Source organism: Mobula birostris, chromosome 12 (genome assembly GCF_030028105.1).
Source record: "Mobula birostris isolate sMobBir1 chromosome 12, sMobBir1.hap1, whole genome shotgun sequence".
Classification (NCBI taxonomy): Eukaryota; Metazoa; Chordata; class Chondrichthyes; order Myliobatiformes; family Myliobatidae; genus Mobula; species Mobula birostris.
In genome coordinates, this window is record NC_092381.1 from 13548848 (window position 1) to 13565071 (window position 16224).

General features: G+C 41.3%; 1 protein-coding gene across 1 annotated transcript in view; it reads right to left on the reverse strand.

Annotated features, from left to right (window-relative positions):
- Window positions 1–349: 349 nt before the first annotated feature.
- gipc2 (GIPC PDZ domain containing family, member 2) overlaps window positions 350–16224 on the reverse strand; it is a 78217-nt gene continuing 62342 nt past the window's right edge. The window contains exons 3-6 of the mRNA XM_072273320.1: window positions 14562–14742; window positions 6329–6438; window positions 5297–5378; window positions 350–2571 (exon numbers count right to left, since the gene is read on the reverse strand). Of these exons, the coding sequence (XP_072129421.1) occupies window positions 2420–2571; window positions 5297–5378; window positions 6329–6438; window positions 14562–14742 (525 nt within the window). The 3' untranslated portion in view covers window positions 350–2419. The remainder of the gene's footprint in view (window positions 2572–5296; window positions 5379–6328; window positions 6439–14561; window positions 14743–16224) is intronic.

Sequence of the window (16224 nt, forward strand, 5' to 3'; positions counted from 1 at the left end):
GTTTCTATAATAAATTCCAACTTGGTTGAGAACAATAGTAGACAATGCCCATGAGTACCTCTGTTTCACTGAAAATGGGTGCCACCAGCCTGAGTTCCACTGTTGTGGCACCTGATTTGTTTGTTCTATTGTGTCCAGAAACCAGTATGATTGGCCAGCAGTTGCAATATTTGTATATGCTAAGCACCATTCTTAAAAGCAAGGATGTGGCTAACAAAATACATTGCTGGTATAGCTAAATAAATATTTTGTCAGTCACTGGAGGTATGACCAAAAGATGTGCTAATTATTAGTGTAAAATACTCAATTTTTTTTCCATGCAGGACAAGAAAAGCAAATTGACACAGTGTTTGTGAAAAAAAAAACTTTAATAGAAAAAAATCTTTACAGAAGGCATTTTAACATGATGTAGTGTAAATCATTGTGTTTTCAGTAGTTCAATACCGAAGCACTGCTTTAGGTAAAGTAGTCATCATAATCTTAGTGAAGCCCAGTATGACTGTGCATGCTCAATAGACCAATGCTCAAAGAGTCATTTTTACTGGGAGGAGTTACTTTCCCTTTGATTGAAAGTGCAGAAGAAAGTCAGTTGTGCTTGGAGACAAAGCTAGTCCCATAAAGTTAAAACAGGCACATTTAAATCACTGCCAGCCTCCAAGCTGATTGATATTCCCATTTCTGAATTTGTTTGGTCCAAATTTGAAAGAGCTTTGGCGGAATTGATGTCTCATTGGTGGACAAACTTACAAGCATCAACCACTTTTGATGCATGTACATACATAGGGATGTTTATACAATTATATTTCTGAATGTAGCACCTGAATGTAACACATGCTAAGCCTACAGTATATCGAGCACAACAGTACTGAACCACACCTGAACATATACTTGGGCTATCCAGGTATGTAACATGGAGCACAGTGATGGAGGATGGGCCACTCCAGAAAATCACATACCCAAGACCAAATTATGTGTATGGACCCACGGAGATCAAGTCTGGATGTTCGTCAAGAACCGTTTGAGGTAACTGATTCATTTTAAACAAATGTAGAGTTATAGCAATATAAAATGGAATGAGAATCAATACCCCGTTGAAAAATATAGTAATAACAACACAAGTCCATCTGGATGTAGAACAAAGAGCTTAAATAAATAAACAAGATGTTGAAGATTATAGACATCCAATGCATGATGCAATCTCATTAATTATATCCAGTACATACCACACTAAAGTGAAAAGAACCTGTTCCAAGCAGTGGGTGGAAAAAGTTATACTGTTTGACTCACTAAAGGATTACACAAAAATTATTTTGATTAGGAGTCTTGGCTGATTATCAACCCATCCTGCGTCACTGATGATTCAGGAAGTGCTGTTGAATTAGTGAGCGTTGGAGGCTGGCATTCTAGACGAAGGTATCATCCCAACTAGTGACAACCTAAACCACCATAATTAAATTCCAATCTACATTCAGATAAGTCAATAGGCAATGTGTATTTACAGACTAATTGAATAAATTTCAGTTACTAGATTATTAAAATATAAGTCCTATCAAATATATGATTAATCGGCTGTCCTGGTACCAAACATCCAAACAGAATTAGCAAACAATTTAGCTAAAATACAGTGCAACATCATTAGGCACACCATGGTAAATCATTTTAAGACTTTGTAAATTATAAAACAAGGCTGTAGTTATAAAAACATTTGTTGGTTTGTACTTCCTTATATTTTGATTGAAAATACCTTATGTCCAAATGACTAAAATTATAGAAAAAAACCCATTGGATTGAGAGGAGTGTACAAATACTCTTAGAAAATCTTTGGTCCGACACCATTTACAATTTGGAATGAATGCTATTGCCAAAATTAACTTTGGTGACATAAATGTTAAATACTCTCATTATTCACAGAAAGAGCAATGTTTGAAACTGTACTTGTTATTTGAACTAAATCTTTCTCAATTTTTTTTTTAAAAAACACTTTGCCCAGTGATATATAGTCACTGAGGTTACAAGTGCTGCATCTTCTGTAGACCCTTAATAGTGGGAAGGGTGAGCTCGTATGGGGCTCAGTCCACTTAACATTGGCATGTAGTGCTGCTCTCTAGTGGAAACCAGAGAAAAACAGAAGTGATATATTCATCAATAGTGGGGAGTGGGGAGTGGGGAGTGAATGATTAGTAAGGCAAGATTGTCCTCTACTCCAACATGGAAAAGTAGTGGGCAGGGATGAGGGTGGTCTGTGTTTTATTGGATGGTCTTGTGATGGCCTGAGAAGTTACTGGACAAATTGAACACTATTTAAAAATGTGCTCATTCCACTCAGGCAACAAAGTCCATTTGGCATTTTTTTTAAAAAAGGAACTATCAATGAAGAGCTTCAAAATGCTGCCTATTAATTCCTATCAAAATGTTGGCACTAAAGTCTCCCCTTCTTTGCATCACCTATGGCGCCCCAGATATCAAAGACAAACTCATCTGGAAATGCAAAGTCGCCCAGGGCTTCATCGAGTGCCACTGCAAATTCATCAGGATTTTTCTTGTCCTTCCCAACCTCAACCATGGTTGCAGCTGAAAAGAAAGGAGAGAATAGGTTTTAACATAATCATGAATTTGTACAAAAGCTTTTAATACGGTTAAAAAAAGCACCTTGTGTGATACCAGCTGTCTTTCAAGACTCAGCCTACAATGGTGCAATTTAACCACTCAGCAATAGCGATTGAGGTATTTACTGCCCAACCAGTAACATTTAACAGAGAGGTAACAGAGAATCGACTGATGGATCATATGGTGTAGCATCTTCAACAGGCACTTCATGAGCAGATGGATATCAGATTTCGATTAGTTCATTGTCAGCCTCGACAGGATACAATGAGGTTCCTTGCTCAAGTGGCGCAGTAGTGTAGCGGTTAGTGTAACGCTTTACCGCGGCAGCAACCCACGTTCAATCATTGCCACTGTCTGTAAGGGGTTTGTTGTTAGGTAGAAGAGAGAAAAGGGAAAGGCCAGGGTGGAAGGTAATTAATTTAGTTAAGTCAATCCAGCAGAAACATGGATTCAATCCTGACCTCAAGTGCTGTTTGTGTGGAGTTTGCACGTTCTCCAGCTTCCTCCCACTTCATCCAAAGTCATGCATTGTGCCAAATTAACTGACCACTAAATAGCCTTTAAGTGTTCAGGTCAATAATGTCAGAATTTTGGGTTTGGGGAGAGGGTGGCAAAGTTGATAAGAAAGTGGGGAAATCAACAAAATGGGATTAATATTGGATTAGTGTGAATGGACAGTTAATGTTAGGGACTGTTTCTGTCCTGAATGGTTCTAAGACTCAAAGTCCTACAGATCCTCTGTGGAGACAAACCACATCCAGCATTTAAAGGACACACACTGTTCCTGGAATCTGCTCCAAGCACTGAAACACTTATTAAAGCCATTCTTGATATTAAACTGCTCAGCATATCCTCCCGGAGCTGAGAAACAGTGATCTTTATCATTCTTGAATTAGTGTTCAGTCAACTCCAGTAGCTCTCTTTCTTAAGAGGGTGATGAATCTGTGGAATTCATTGCTAGAGATGGCTGTGGGGGTATATTTAAAGCAGAGGTTGACTCGGGTACTTGATTATTAAGGGCTTCAAAGATTATGGGAAAAAGGCAGGAGAATGGGGCAGAGAGGGAAAAATAAGTCATCCATGATTGAATGGCAGAACAGACTGAAAGGGCTGAATGGCCTAATTCTGCTCCTACATTTTATGACTTTCTAGCCAACCAGAAAACCTATACTCTGAGCCATTTGTCATTTTTCAATTGGGTATTGTGTAGCAACTCAAACTTGTAACCTGAAGCCTGTAATTACGTGGGTTTCTGCTGGGTGCTCTTCACTCTCCCCCCACTTTCCAAAGACGTACTGGTTAGGGTTAGAGAGTTGTGGGAAGCATAGTGACACTTGCAGGCTGCCCCTAGCACAATGCCTGGATTGTGCAGGTCGTTGATGCAAAACAACACATTTCACTGTAGATGTTGATGTACATGTGACAAATAAAGCTAACCAAAATTTAAACCCTGATAATGAGAGCCTGAACACATTTACTGGGCAGCTGGTGAGAAACAATATGGTCAGTTTTCCATACTGTATATTGTAGTCACCACGCACAATGTGCTCTCCTCTAGATTTAGGGGACCAAAAGCAGATTACAGAGATTTGATGGGTAATTTTTGTGGTATATCCAAATCTTGCCCATTAATAATTGTTTTAATGTTAATCTGTGATCGCATTTTCATGCTAACCTGAGTCCCTTCATCTCCTACGCTCTTCCGATACACATCATCTGCTAAAGGGCATGTAACAACCATCTGAACTGATTTCGGGTATGTCAGATAATCTTCAATTGGTCACTTTTATTTCTTATCCCCAATTTTTATTTTCATAATTTAAAATTATGTATAGAAGTACAAAATCATTAGTGTAAAATAATGAGGGGCATATATAGTTGAATGCAGCCCTTTTCCCAAGGCTGAGGAATAATGGAATAATCAAGAACAAGAAGACATGGGTTTAAGATGAGGGGGGAAAATTTAATAGGAACTGTGTGTGTGTGTGTGTGTGTGTGTGCGCGCGCGCACGCGCGTGTGCGGGCGGTGAGGACAACACACACACACACCCACGTATGTGGCATGAGCAGCAGGAAAAGTGCTCCAGTTTAGTACAAGTTTTAAAAGACAGTTGGGACAAGTACCATTTGGAGCAGCATGATAGCATAGCCATTAGCAGCGATGACATCGCCAGGTTCATTTCCGTCGCTGCATGTAAAGGGTTTGTACATTCTCTCCGTGACTGCATGGGTTTCCGCAGGTTGCTCCATTTCCTCCCACATTCCATAGTCGTATGGGTAAGACCAGACATGGGAGCAGAACAAGGCCATTTGGCCCATCAAGTCTGCTCCACCATTCATTCATGGCTGACTTATTATTCCACTACAAGACCATAAGACATAGGTTTAGTAGGTTAATCAGTTACATTGGGTAATTGGGAGGACTCATGGGACCAGAAGGGCCTGTTACTGCTGTATAATAAAGATATTATTATATCTTTTATTAATAATACTGTTACTATAAATATTATCCTTTCCATGGGTTGGAAAAGTTCAGAAGGTTATGGGCCAAAAGCTGGCAAATGGGACGAGGTTGGACAGGACATCTTGGTCAGCATGGACCATTTGGGTGGAAGGGCCTGTTTCTGTGCTGTATAACTATCAATGCTATAATCATTCACTTGCACATGAAAAATTGCAACTAACTCACCTAGTTCCGTGTCCCTTATTCCCATATAACTTTCTAACAGGTCATCAACTTTGCTGATTGCTTTTTCTTCGAATTCAGTAGGCTGTTGGTTCAACCAAAAAAAAATTAATTCAAGAATGAAATAAACAAATCTGTCACAATGATGTCAGTACTTTCAAAAGATTCAAGATTTAAGATTGTTTAATGTAATTTCCAGTACACAAGAAGAAAAAAAGTTTGAAAGGCCAGAAGGGCTTATTCTGCACTGTGTCTCAATAAACAGTCAATTCTTGTGCCACCCACCTCTTTATGCCAACTATCACCACCTCCAGTCTTTCAGATGATGGGCAGCATGATAGCATAGCAGTTAACAATGCTATACAATGCCAGCTGTAAGACTGGGGTTCAATTACCATTGCTGTCTGTAAGGAGTTTGTACATTTTCCTTTTGACTGCTTGGGTTTCCTCCAGTGATGCGTTTCAATGCGTGGCAAATAAAGCAAACCTCTTTTTAAAGGGTCTCAACCCAAAACATCAAATGTCCATTTCTTTCCACAGAAGTGGTTGACCCATTGAGTTCCTCCAGCAGTTTTTTTTTACTCCCCATCTCCACTTTGCAGAAGCCTTAAGTTGACAGTGTTCCATTGATATTCCCTCTTTTTCCCCCCAAAGAAGTCTTGTTCTTCCCAGAATCAGGGCCAAACCTCAAGATAGCTCCCTAGTTGTCATTAACAGATAATGATTCAAGATAGGCAGAATAATAGTTTGCATGGACTAGATGGGCCGAAGGGACTGCTTTTGCATTGTAGTGTTCTATGACTCTACGCACAAAAACACCACTCTGTTGCAGAAAGAAGGTACTCCAGAATTCTTGCTGGGCAACTTCAATGAGAATGAACGACAAAAGGTTTGCTCTGCATTTGTCCTGTGTTCTATGGCCAGGCAGCTTAATGCAAGTTCCATTTTACGTGAAAACAACATGCAAACATTTTGACTTTGTGGATTTGAAATTCTTGAAGTATTTAAAACTTCACTCCATCTTGACCCACTTACCAACTCTTCCACAGTTGCAGGTCCCTTTGAACGTAATCGTAGTGTGCCCCTTCCTGTGCCAATCTTACCTTCGCCACCAGGTTTTCCTCGCGATCGGGGTTCAATCACATCTGATAAAAATGACATGAAATTTAAATGTCACAAGATGAATTACTGCTCAGAAAAGTTCAGAAGTAAATTTATTATCTTAGTACATACATGTTGAAATTTACTTGCAGACATTTACCAGAAAAATAAATACAAAAATACAATCAAGTGTGAAAAATCATATATACAGAAAGACTAATAAATAACCAATGTTCCAGAGACAAACTGTCTGTATGAAACAGATCAGGTAACTTGGGAGTTCTCAACTAACTGGTAATTGATTTACTGTCCCATGCACCAAGATAATTAAAAGCAGTTTTTCATACCATCCATAGCATCGCAAACATAGTAGATCAGGATGATACAAAGGGAATCACAATAGCAGAATGCAGCATATAGTGTTACAGCTACAGGGAAAGTGCAGTGCAGGTAGGCAAGAAGGCATAAGGGCCATGAGGTGGTGGATTTGGGAGATTAAGAGAACTAGTAAAAGAAATCTACAAGAAACAAGTACAGTTGATGTTTCTACAATGAGTGAGACCAAAGGCGGAACCATAAATACAAGTTAATTACTGTATAGTCAGGATTGCATTAGAAATATTGTTATTACAACCAAAGAGAGTAGCTCAGACAACCAGCACAGATGTATTTGTGAGGATGCTAGATTAGCATGCGAGGCAAAAATGAGGATTATTTTTGAGCAAGGGCCTTTGACGTGAAACATAAGCATGATTTCTCTTTCACAAGCAAGAGAAAATCTACGGATCTATAGGTTGCCTACCCCTAGTTTAGGCAGATTGTGTTTGTCTATTATTGTCTAGATTGTGACTTAAATGAAGATCAGATCACATTTTATGAGTAATTAACGCAGAAAACCAGGTAATTGCAAAAGGTTCACAAACCTTTTCTTGCAAGTGTATGCCCCCCTTCGGGTAGTGTTAATGGAGTTAAATGTAAAGAGGAGGGGAGATGGAGTGCAAAAACCAGCTCGCCAAATGCTGGTTTCTGTAGATCATGAGATTTTCATTAGCTGATCACTGCAAATACTGAGAGGTTTGCTTTACATTACTCATCTCAGTAAAATGGCATTCCTCGTCATTCCATTACTGAAAAGTTGTAGAGGCTTGGAGAGGGTGCAAAGAAGGTTTACTAGAATGCTGCCTGCAGTAAAGTGTATGAACTATATGGGGAAGTTGGACAATCTATTTTTTCCCTTCTGGGATGCTGGAGATAGAGATGCAATCTGATAGAGGCTTATAAAATAATGAGAGGCATTGACAGGGTAGAAAGAGTCATTTTCTCCAGGGAGGAAAACTAGAGGATGTGGCTATAAAGTGAGAGGGAGATGGTTTAAAGGAGATTTGTAGGGTAAGAATTTATTTTGATTGGGAGCCCAATCAAAGCCAGCAATGTTATTCCACTGCAACAGTAGGGAGAGTAAATTCAGAGCAGCTGTTATTGTGGGGAAGAAAGACAGGACAGCAAGGCACAGGAAAATGTGGATGATGAGAGATGTTGCAATTTAAGTAAAAAGAAAAAGCACATGTATGCAAGGTTTAGAATGCTGAAATCAAACAGGGCCCTTGAAGAATATAAAAGGAATTAGCAAAGAACTTTAACAGGGAATCAGTAGGGCAAAAAGGGCCCATAAACATCCTTAGAATGTAGGACTAAAGAGAATCCTAAGGCAGTTTAAACATGTGAGATAAGTAGAGAGAGGTAGGACCACTCCTCAAGATAAAGGAGGGAATTTATGCCCAGAAGGAAGTAGGTGAGGGGAGAAGATTTAGGAAGGAGATGAGGAGAAACTTTTTCCAGGAGAGTGGTGAATCTGTGGAATTCTCTGGCCAGGTAAGCAGTTGAGGTTTCTTCACTAAATATATTTAAGATACAGTTAGATAGATTTTTACATAGTAGGGGAATTAAGGGTTATGGGGAAAAGGCAGGTAGATGGAGCTGAGTTTATGGACAGATCAGCCATGATGTTATTGAATGACAGGGCAGGCTCGATGGGCCGGATGGCCTACTCCTGCTCCTATCTCTTATGTTCTTATATATTGCTTCAATATTCAACAAGGAAAAGGACTAAGGATAGTGAGATCAGGGAGTAGTATACTGTTATCAAGGTGGTGGTGGTGCTGGGTCTACTTAAGAACAATATGGTAGATTATTCTCCAGGGTCTGAAGGGATCTATTCCAGGTTGATGAAAGGGACAAGAAAGTCTGCTGGGCCTTGACAAAGATCTTTTTATCCAGCAACTCCTGCCTTGAAATTTTGGCTGCTGCAAAGCATCAAATTTCAGAACTTACTCTATGTCAGTGGTAACAAAAGTGATTCTCGTTCTGCCATTTGCTGAAGTTATGTCAATAAAGCAAGGAGCAGACACCACTTTTATCCCAGGACAGTACCAGAGTAAAAGATGGAGCCAAAATCTGTTAGAGTAGCCAGAAAAAAAAAATCAATCCCAGTTGATCAGGTTTGTTTTAACCTGTGAGTCACCCTGCCCTGAACCCAGTCACTGCCTGCTTTCCAAGCCACAGGCTTGCAGTCAGCTTAAACAATGAAACTTTATAGGAAGCACATTCAGATCAACTGAATACCGAGCTCACCAATATGCATCTTACAAGAGATGTGAGGACTGGTTAACATCCTACAGCCCCACAACGTTGGCCCGACACCTACGTAGTCGAAGTGGAAGAAGGGAACCTGCACTCATATAGATGTTGCTGTGGCCACACTACAATGTCAGCTCCCTTAGTTATATGTTTCTTATATACTGTATATTCCCAGAAGGTTGTGAGATCAAATTTCTGTTCCACACAAATAAGCACAAAGAAACTCTAAACTGACACTCCAGTGAAGCACTGTTGGAGAAGCCAACTTTTGGATGAGTCATTAAACTGAAGCCCCATTTGCTTTCACATGGAAACAAAAGACCATTTGACAATAATATGAAACAGCAGAGGAAGTGCTGATGTCGAGGGCAAAATGCATCCCTTAACCAATATCCCAAGAACAAAACATTGAGACAGAGCACTACAGCACAGAAACAGGCTCTTCGGCTCATCTACTCCTGCAATTACAAGATATATTGTTCTTTCCAATATTTGTAGTGGCAGCCCAGTCACATTCCAAATCTGGCCCCACCTGGTCTGCAACACAGAAACAAACCACATGGTCCATCTTGCTCACGGACCGAGAGGTTCCTTGTAATTTATTTAACCTGTGAAGGAGAAAGGACCAGAAGGCTGAGCTGATTTTTTTCCATTTGCCAAATATTTTGTTAGTGAGCTCTAGATTCTTACTACCCACTGGGTCTTGACATTCTAAACTCTCTTGCGTGTAGGAACATCTGTTTGGACAATCATTTAGGCATCGTGCCTTTTCTTAATTTTACAGAATTCGACTAGTTCATCTCTTAGCTTTTCCGAGGAGGAATGAAATCTGGCACGTCTATGGTCTTATCCACCGGCATCATCCTAGTTAATCTCTATTTTGCACATGCTTAGTTGTTGGTTTGACTGATTATGCATACACACTTAAAATTACTTTCCTTCCTTTCCTGCCCTTCACAAATGACTCTCAACTTTTCAGTCTATTACTTTTGCCAAGTTGAGCTGAGACGCAGATTAGAGAAACAACAGTTCATATTCCACCATGGTAGTCTCCAACCTGATGGCATAAACATTGATTTCTCTAATTTCTAGTAATTACTTCCTTCTATCCATTCCCCTTTTCACCCTCCTTATCCCACCACCCCATATCAACCTATTTCTTTCCCCTTTCCTCACACTCTCCATCTACCCTTCACACAGACGCTCCTCCTACCAGTTCTCCACCACACCTCTTTCTCTTTATTCTGTGGTCCACTCTCTTCTTCTATTATAGTCCCATCTTCTCCAGCCCTTTGTCATTTCCACTCATCTTCCCTCTACCTTTTTATACTGGCCATTTCCCTCCTCCTTCTTATCAATCCTGATGAAGAGTCTCAACCTGAAATGTTGACTATCCATTTCCTCCACATGCTCACTCCTCCAGCAACTCTATGTTACTACACTATATTTCCACTTGACCCTGACTGTATGATCCTGATTGGAGGGCAAAGCAGGTGCTACACCTTGCCCAAAGGGAATCTGCAGGTTAGTGGAGGGAAGAAGCATCTTACACCTCCTTGGGTTGAGACATACTTCCACCCTGCATATCCTCTAATTCCCCCACATCCATGTCCTTAACCCTAACTTGGCCTATTACACCCCTATCCCAAAACCATCCCCACAAACCCTCCCCCCCCAAAAAACACTAAAAAGAAAACAACTAAAACTGAGCCATGACCCCAGAGGTTGCAACATAGCACCATCTTGATCAGGATAGATCAATACAGATCAGCTGTTCTCCAGTGCTTCTCCCTCTCACAACTTCTCCACCACCCTCTCCCACATGAAATCCAAACAGTCAAACTTCATGCTTTCTCAAGATAGATCCACGGAAACCAGTGCCCATTTTTGCAATGTCATCTCCACTCTGCCACCCAACACACACATACCATTCTGTGCAAAGAACTGATCTATGACAGCCCCCTGTACTTTTCTCCAATCACCTTAAAATTATGCCTCCTTGTATTAGCCATTACCAGTTGGGGGGGGGGGGGGGAGTGGAGAAAAAGGATTCTGGCTGTCCACTCTGTCAATGCCTTTTATCATCCTGTACACCACTATCAAGTTATCTCTCATCCTTCTTTGCTCCAAGAAAAGCCCTAGCTCAATCTAACTTGATAAGACATGCCCACCAAGTCCAGGCAGCATCCTGCTAAATCGCCTGTCTCTCTCTTTTTCCTAACCACATCATCCACTTTACTTATTATATTTCAAGTTACATTATAAATGTGCTGTTCCAGTTCAGTGAAGAGAAGCTGCTATTGAAACGTTATATGATGAATAAATACCATCTGTATGCCAACACCAAACTAACTTTTGCAATTCCCCAAAATACCCTATGCTGCTACTACTACGTCAACTCAGGCTAGGGGGCTGGCGTCAGGCACGATGACGGACTCTCCACTTCTCCCTCTCCCTCATCAGTTGTTCAGTTCATCTACATGAGCCACGCCGCTATCTTCTAGGAGCGTGTTGGCCATAGTCTTGGGAGGGCACCCAGGGTTCATCCTCCCATGCTTGGGCTCCCATACGATGACTAGGCTGGCAGGTAGCTCGGGGTGGCGTAAACAGTGCCCCGCTAGTTGCAGTCTTCTTGCCTCAATTTTAGTGGTGAGCATCAGTAGGTCGTCATAGAGCTCGACATTCGTCATGTGCTGCTGCCAACTCACGTCAAGAGCCACCCGGAGCATTCGTGTATAGCAACCTTCTAGAGACTTTCGCACAGTCTTGGTGAGTGTCCACGTCTCGCATCCATACGTGAGAATGGACTCTATGACTGCTATGAAGATCCTCTTTTTAAGCCCTCTGGTCAGGTTCGACTTCCAGATTTCCTTCATGTCGTTCATAGCCCTCCACACCAGCGCCTTCCATATCTTTACGTCCTTCTCCGAACTCATCATTCTTGACCCAAGGTACTTGTAGTCAAAGACTTTCTTAATGGTATCATTCCTTACGGTCTTGAGAGTACCTTTGTCGCAATTAAACGCCATGTACTCTGTCTTTTTAGCATTTAGGTGTCCAACTTTATTGCACTCAATTTCCACTTTTGTCAGTAGCTGCTGTGCTTCCTCCATCTGGTCAGAGAGTAGGACTATGTCATCTGTAAAATCAAGATCTGTGAGCGTAACTAGTCTGACCCTTTTGGTTCGCCCTGGTTTTACTGGACATCTTGATGGACATATGTAAAACAGCACTGATGAAAGGCAACAAACCAGAACAGTGGCCACTTTCAAACATTATCCCAGTCCCCAATTCTGCATCCCTCACGAAGACAGATAACTACCATGGTAACAGCTCGACCTGCATCTTAGCAAAGCAATACAATCAGATGATCTTGAACAGGATTCACACCGCCACTGACCCTAAGCTAAGATTCAATCAGAATAGTTTTCGGCAGAAGCGCACAACAGTAATGCAAATACTTGCTCTCCACAGAATCATCGAGGAAGTCAAGAAGAACAACCTACCAGCCGTGCTTACTTACATCAATTTTCACAAAGCCTTTGACTCCATTCACCGTGGTAAAATGCTGAAGATCCTGAAAGCTTACAGGGTGCCAGACCATCTACTGAGAGCAACAGAGTCCAGCTGTACCAAAACCATGGCAAAAGTTGTATCACCAGACGGAGAAACAGCAGTGTTCGAGCTCCTAGCTGGTGTGCAGCAAGGAGACACTCTGGCACCCTACATCTTTATAAATGTCCTTGATTACGCTCTACATCAAGCTACCAAAGATCATGACAAGCTTGGTCTTACCATAAAACCAGGACGAAAAAAATACCCTTGAGATGTTGAAGGGTTGAAAGGGTTGGGGGGTGGTTTTCAGACCCTTGTGAGGAGGGATTGCTCGGACTTCTGTCTGGGTGGTCTGCCCGCATTGCTTTCGGACCGACAATTTTGCAGGAGTTATGTGTTGTGAGCTGAGTTCCAATTTTCTGTCTTTGTCTCGTAAACTAGTTCTATAAATACTCCAAGTTGGACAAAGGTTTAAATAAAGGACCGCCTGGTGAGGCAATGTCTTGAAGCAGATTCTTAAAACAATGATTTGCTAATGATCAATTACCTTACAAGTACCTTATGTTACTGTTGCTGGGCAAGTAATGAAGAAATTGGGCAATTGCTTAACAAGTGTACGCGACTACATGTGTATAAAAGAGTCATGCTTGTACAAGTAATTAGAGACCCCAATGCAGACTCCAAAAGAGTGCTGAAGGGGGTTCTCTCCAGCAGCGAGCTACTAAATAAAGAAGCTGTTGCTTTATCTTCTGTAGTACTGTGTGTTCTTGCATCGGCTAACAGGTGATAATTAGACATAAGGTTTAACACCCTATGGGTCTACTTCAATCACCTCAGTGTCGACAGATCTCCCCAGACAACAGATCAGAGTTACTGACAGGAGGGTTAAAAGGAGAAATTACATAGAAGTTGAAAAATCGTTTTCTGAAAAAAAAATTCTGTCTCTGTTCTCTATCCTCACCCTAGGTTAAAGATTTATTTGTCACACCTACAGCAATACATATAGTTAAGTTGCTACTTGTGTCAATGACCAGAGTCCAATGTCTGGGGGCAGCCTGCAATGTTGCCATACCTCCAGCAGCAACATGGCATGTCCACATATTACTAACCCCAACCTGCAAGTCTCTGGAATGTGCAAGGAAAACCAGAGCACCAAGAGAAAAGCCTTGTGTTCACAGGGATAATGTACAAACTCCTTACAGACAGTGGCAGGAATTGAACGTGGATCACTGGCATTGCAAAGCAATACACTAACTGCTATGTCACCACCAGAGTGCGAATACATCCAACAATTCACCCCAAGTCAGGTTTGCACCTTGGTTCAAGTAATTTTATAAGTTAAGTATTGTGAATAGCAGGCTTACCATGTGACTGGTGCCAAAAATATATACTGTAGTCACAAATCCCATAACATTCAACTGGGAAAGAACAGGCTTTAAGTGCTGGAGATTTGCTGAAAATCACTAAACTGAAGCATTTAATATCCTTCCAACCAAGTTATTCTGCTAACAGTGGAAACTAAAATTTAATCTGCAAATAATCAGTGGTAGAGTGGTAAATAAGAAAAGAAAATCATGATGATACCTAGCACATCAGAGGGAATTGAAAGAGAAAGAAACAGTATTACAATTAGGGATCTGGAAGTTAGGGTTAGCAAACCATTTGCCTGAAACGTCACTTTATGCTTGCTGACCAATCTTCAATGTACTTCCAGCATTTTTTGCTTTCATTTCAGGTTTCCAACATCTGTAATATTTTACTTTTGGGCCACTCTTCTATTTGACACTTGTGATTGTTTTCAAATGGTCTCCCAATTTCAAGATCACTTCAGCATGGCAGAAAGAAAGCTGGAGGAAAAGTATGACGTTGGTCTGTGTTACTATAACAATGTATTATTACAATAATAAATTGGTCCATTGCATGTGATGGAGGAAGGTTGGTTGGAAGTGCACACTTGTGAGGCTTTGAAACTTACCAAATGCTTTAGTGGTTTCTACCAGCTTGAGTGTGAAGGTTTTGCCTTTTGGCAATTCTTTCAGCATCTTGGCCACCTCGTAGTGCCGGCAGCCAACCACACCCTTGCCGTTGATCGATTCAATGTGGTCACCGACAAGAATTACTTTAACTTGGTCAATGATACTGCCTTCCTTGATGCGCTGAGAGGGAGGGAAGAGTGAACATTGTTAGGACAAAGCAGTAGGAGTTTGGATCCATGAGGATCTGGTACCATGACATGACACGACCTGACTTACTGATGCTGACAGAGCTGATAACACTTTCCCACTATTTTTGTTACTATTACTTCATGGCAAACACAACAAACAAACAGCAGCATCATCAGATCTGGATTTTTCATATCCCTTCAGCTATGTCACCCATAAGCTCTGGAATTCCCAGCCTAAATGGGGCACCATTGTAACATAGCAGTTTGCACAATACTACTACAGTATCGGAGGCAGAGTGCAGAGTTCAGAGTTCAATTCCTGCACCGTCTGTACCGAGTTTACAAGCTCTCCCCACAGAACGTAGGTATGCTCCAGGCACTCCAGTTTCCTTCCAGCCCAAAGACATACCAATTAATAGGTTAAGACTCAAGATTGTTTAATGTCATTTCCAGTACACAAGTGTAAAGGAGAATGAACTAATTGGTACTCCAGATCTGATGCAGCACCAAAAAAAAACGGATAAAGGACAATAATTATTTTTTTCAAAAACAAAATATTAATACATTAATATGTATTTAATTGGTCATTACTACCAAGATAGTAATTAATTGGTCATTGTAAATTGTCCTGTGATTAGGCTGGGTTAAATAGTTGGTCTGCAGGGCATTACAGTTCGTTGGACTGAAAGAGCTTTTTCGCACCGTATCTCTGAAATGAATAAATCCATCTACCACCTTCCCAATCACCCAAATGTTACACAGAACATAGAAAACCTACAGCACAATACAGGCCCTTCAGCCCACAAAGCTGTGCCCAACATGTCCTTATCTTAAAACTACCTAGGCTTACCCATAGCCCTCTATTTTTCTAAGCTCCATGTATCCACCCAGGAGTCTCTTAAAAGACCCAATTGTTCCCGCCTCCACCACCACCACCCCATTCCACACACTCACCACACTCTGCGTTAAAAAAAACTTACCCCTGACATCTCCTCTGTACCTACTTCCAAGCACCTTAAAACTATGCCCTCTGGTGATAGCCATTTCAGCCCTGGGAAAAAGCCTCTGACTATCCACATGATCAATGCCTCTCATTATCTTGTATACTTCGATCAGGTCACCTCTCATCCTCCGTTGCTCCAAGGAGAAAAGGCCGAGTTCACTCAACATCCTTGTAAATCTCCTCTACACTCTATGGTTCCCACGTCCTTCCTGTAGTGAGACGACCAGAATTGAGCACAGTACTCCAAGTGGGATCTGACCAGGGTCCTATATAGCTGCAACATTACCCCTTGGCTCTTAAACTCAATCCCACGATTAATGAAGGCCAATGCACCGTATGCCTTCTTAACCACAGTCAACCTGCGGAGCAGTTTTGAGTGTCCTATGGACTCGGACCCCAAGATCCCTCTGATCCTCCACACTGCCAAGAGTCTTGCCACTAATGCTATATTCTGTCATCTGCCATCATAGT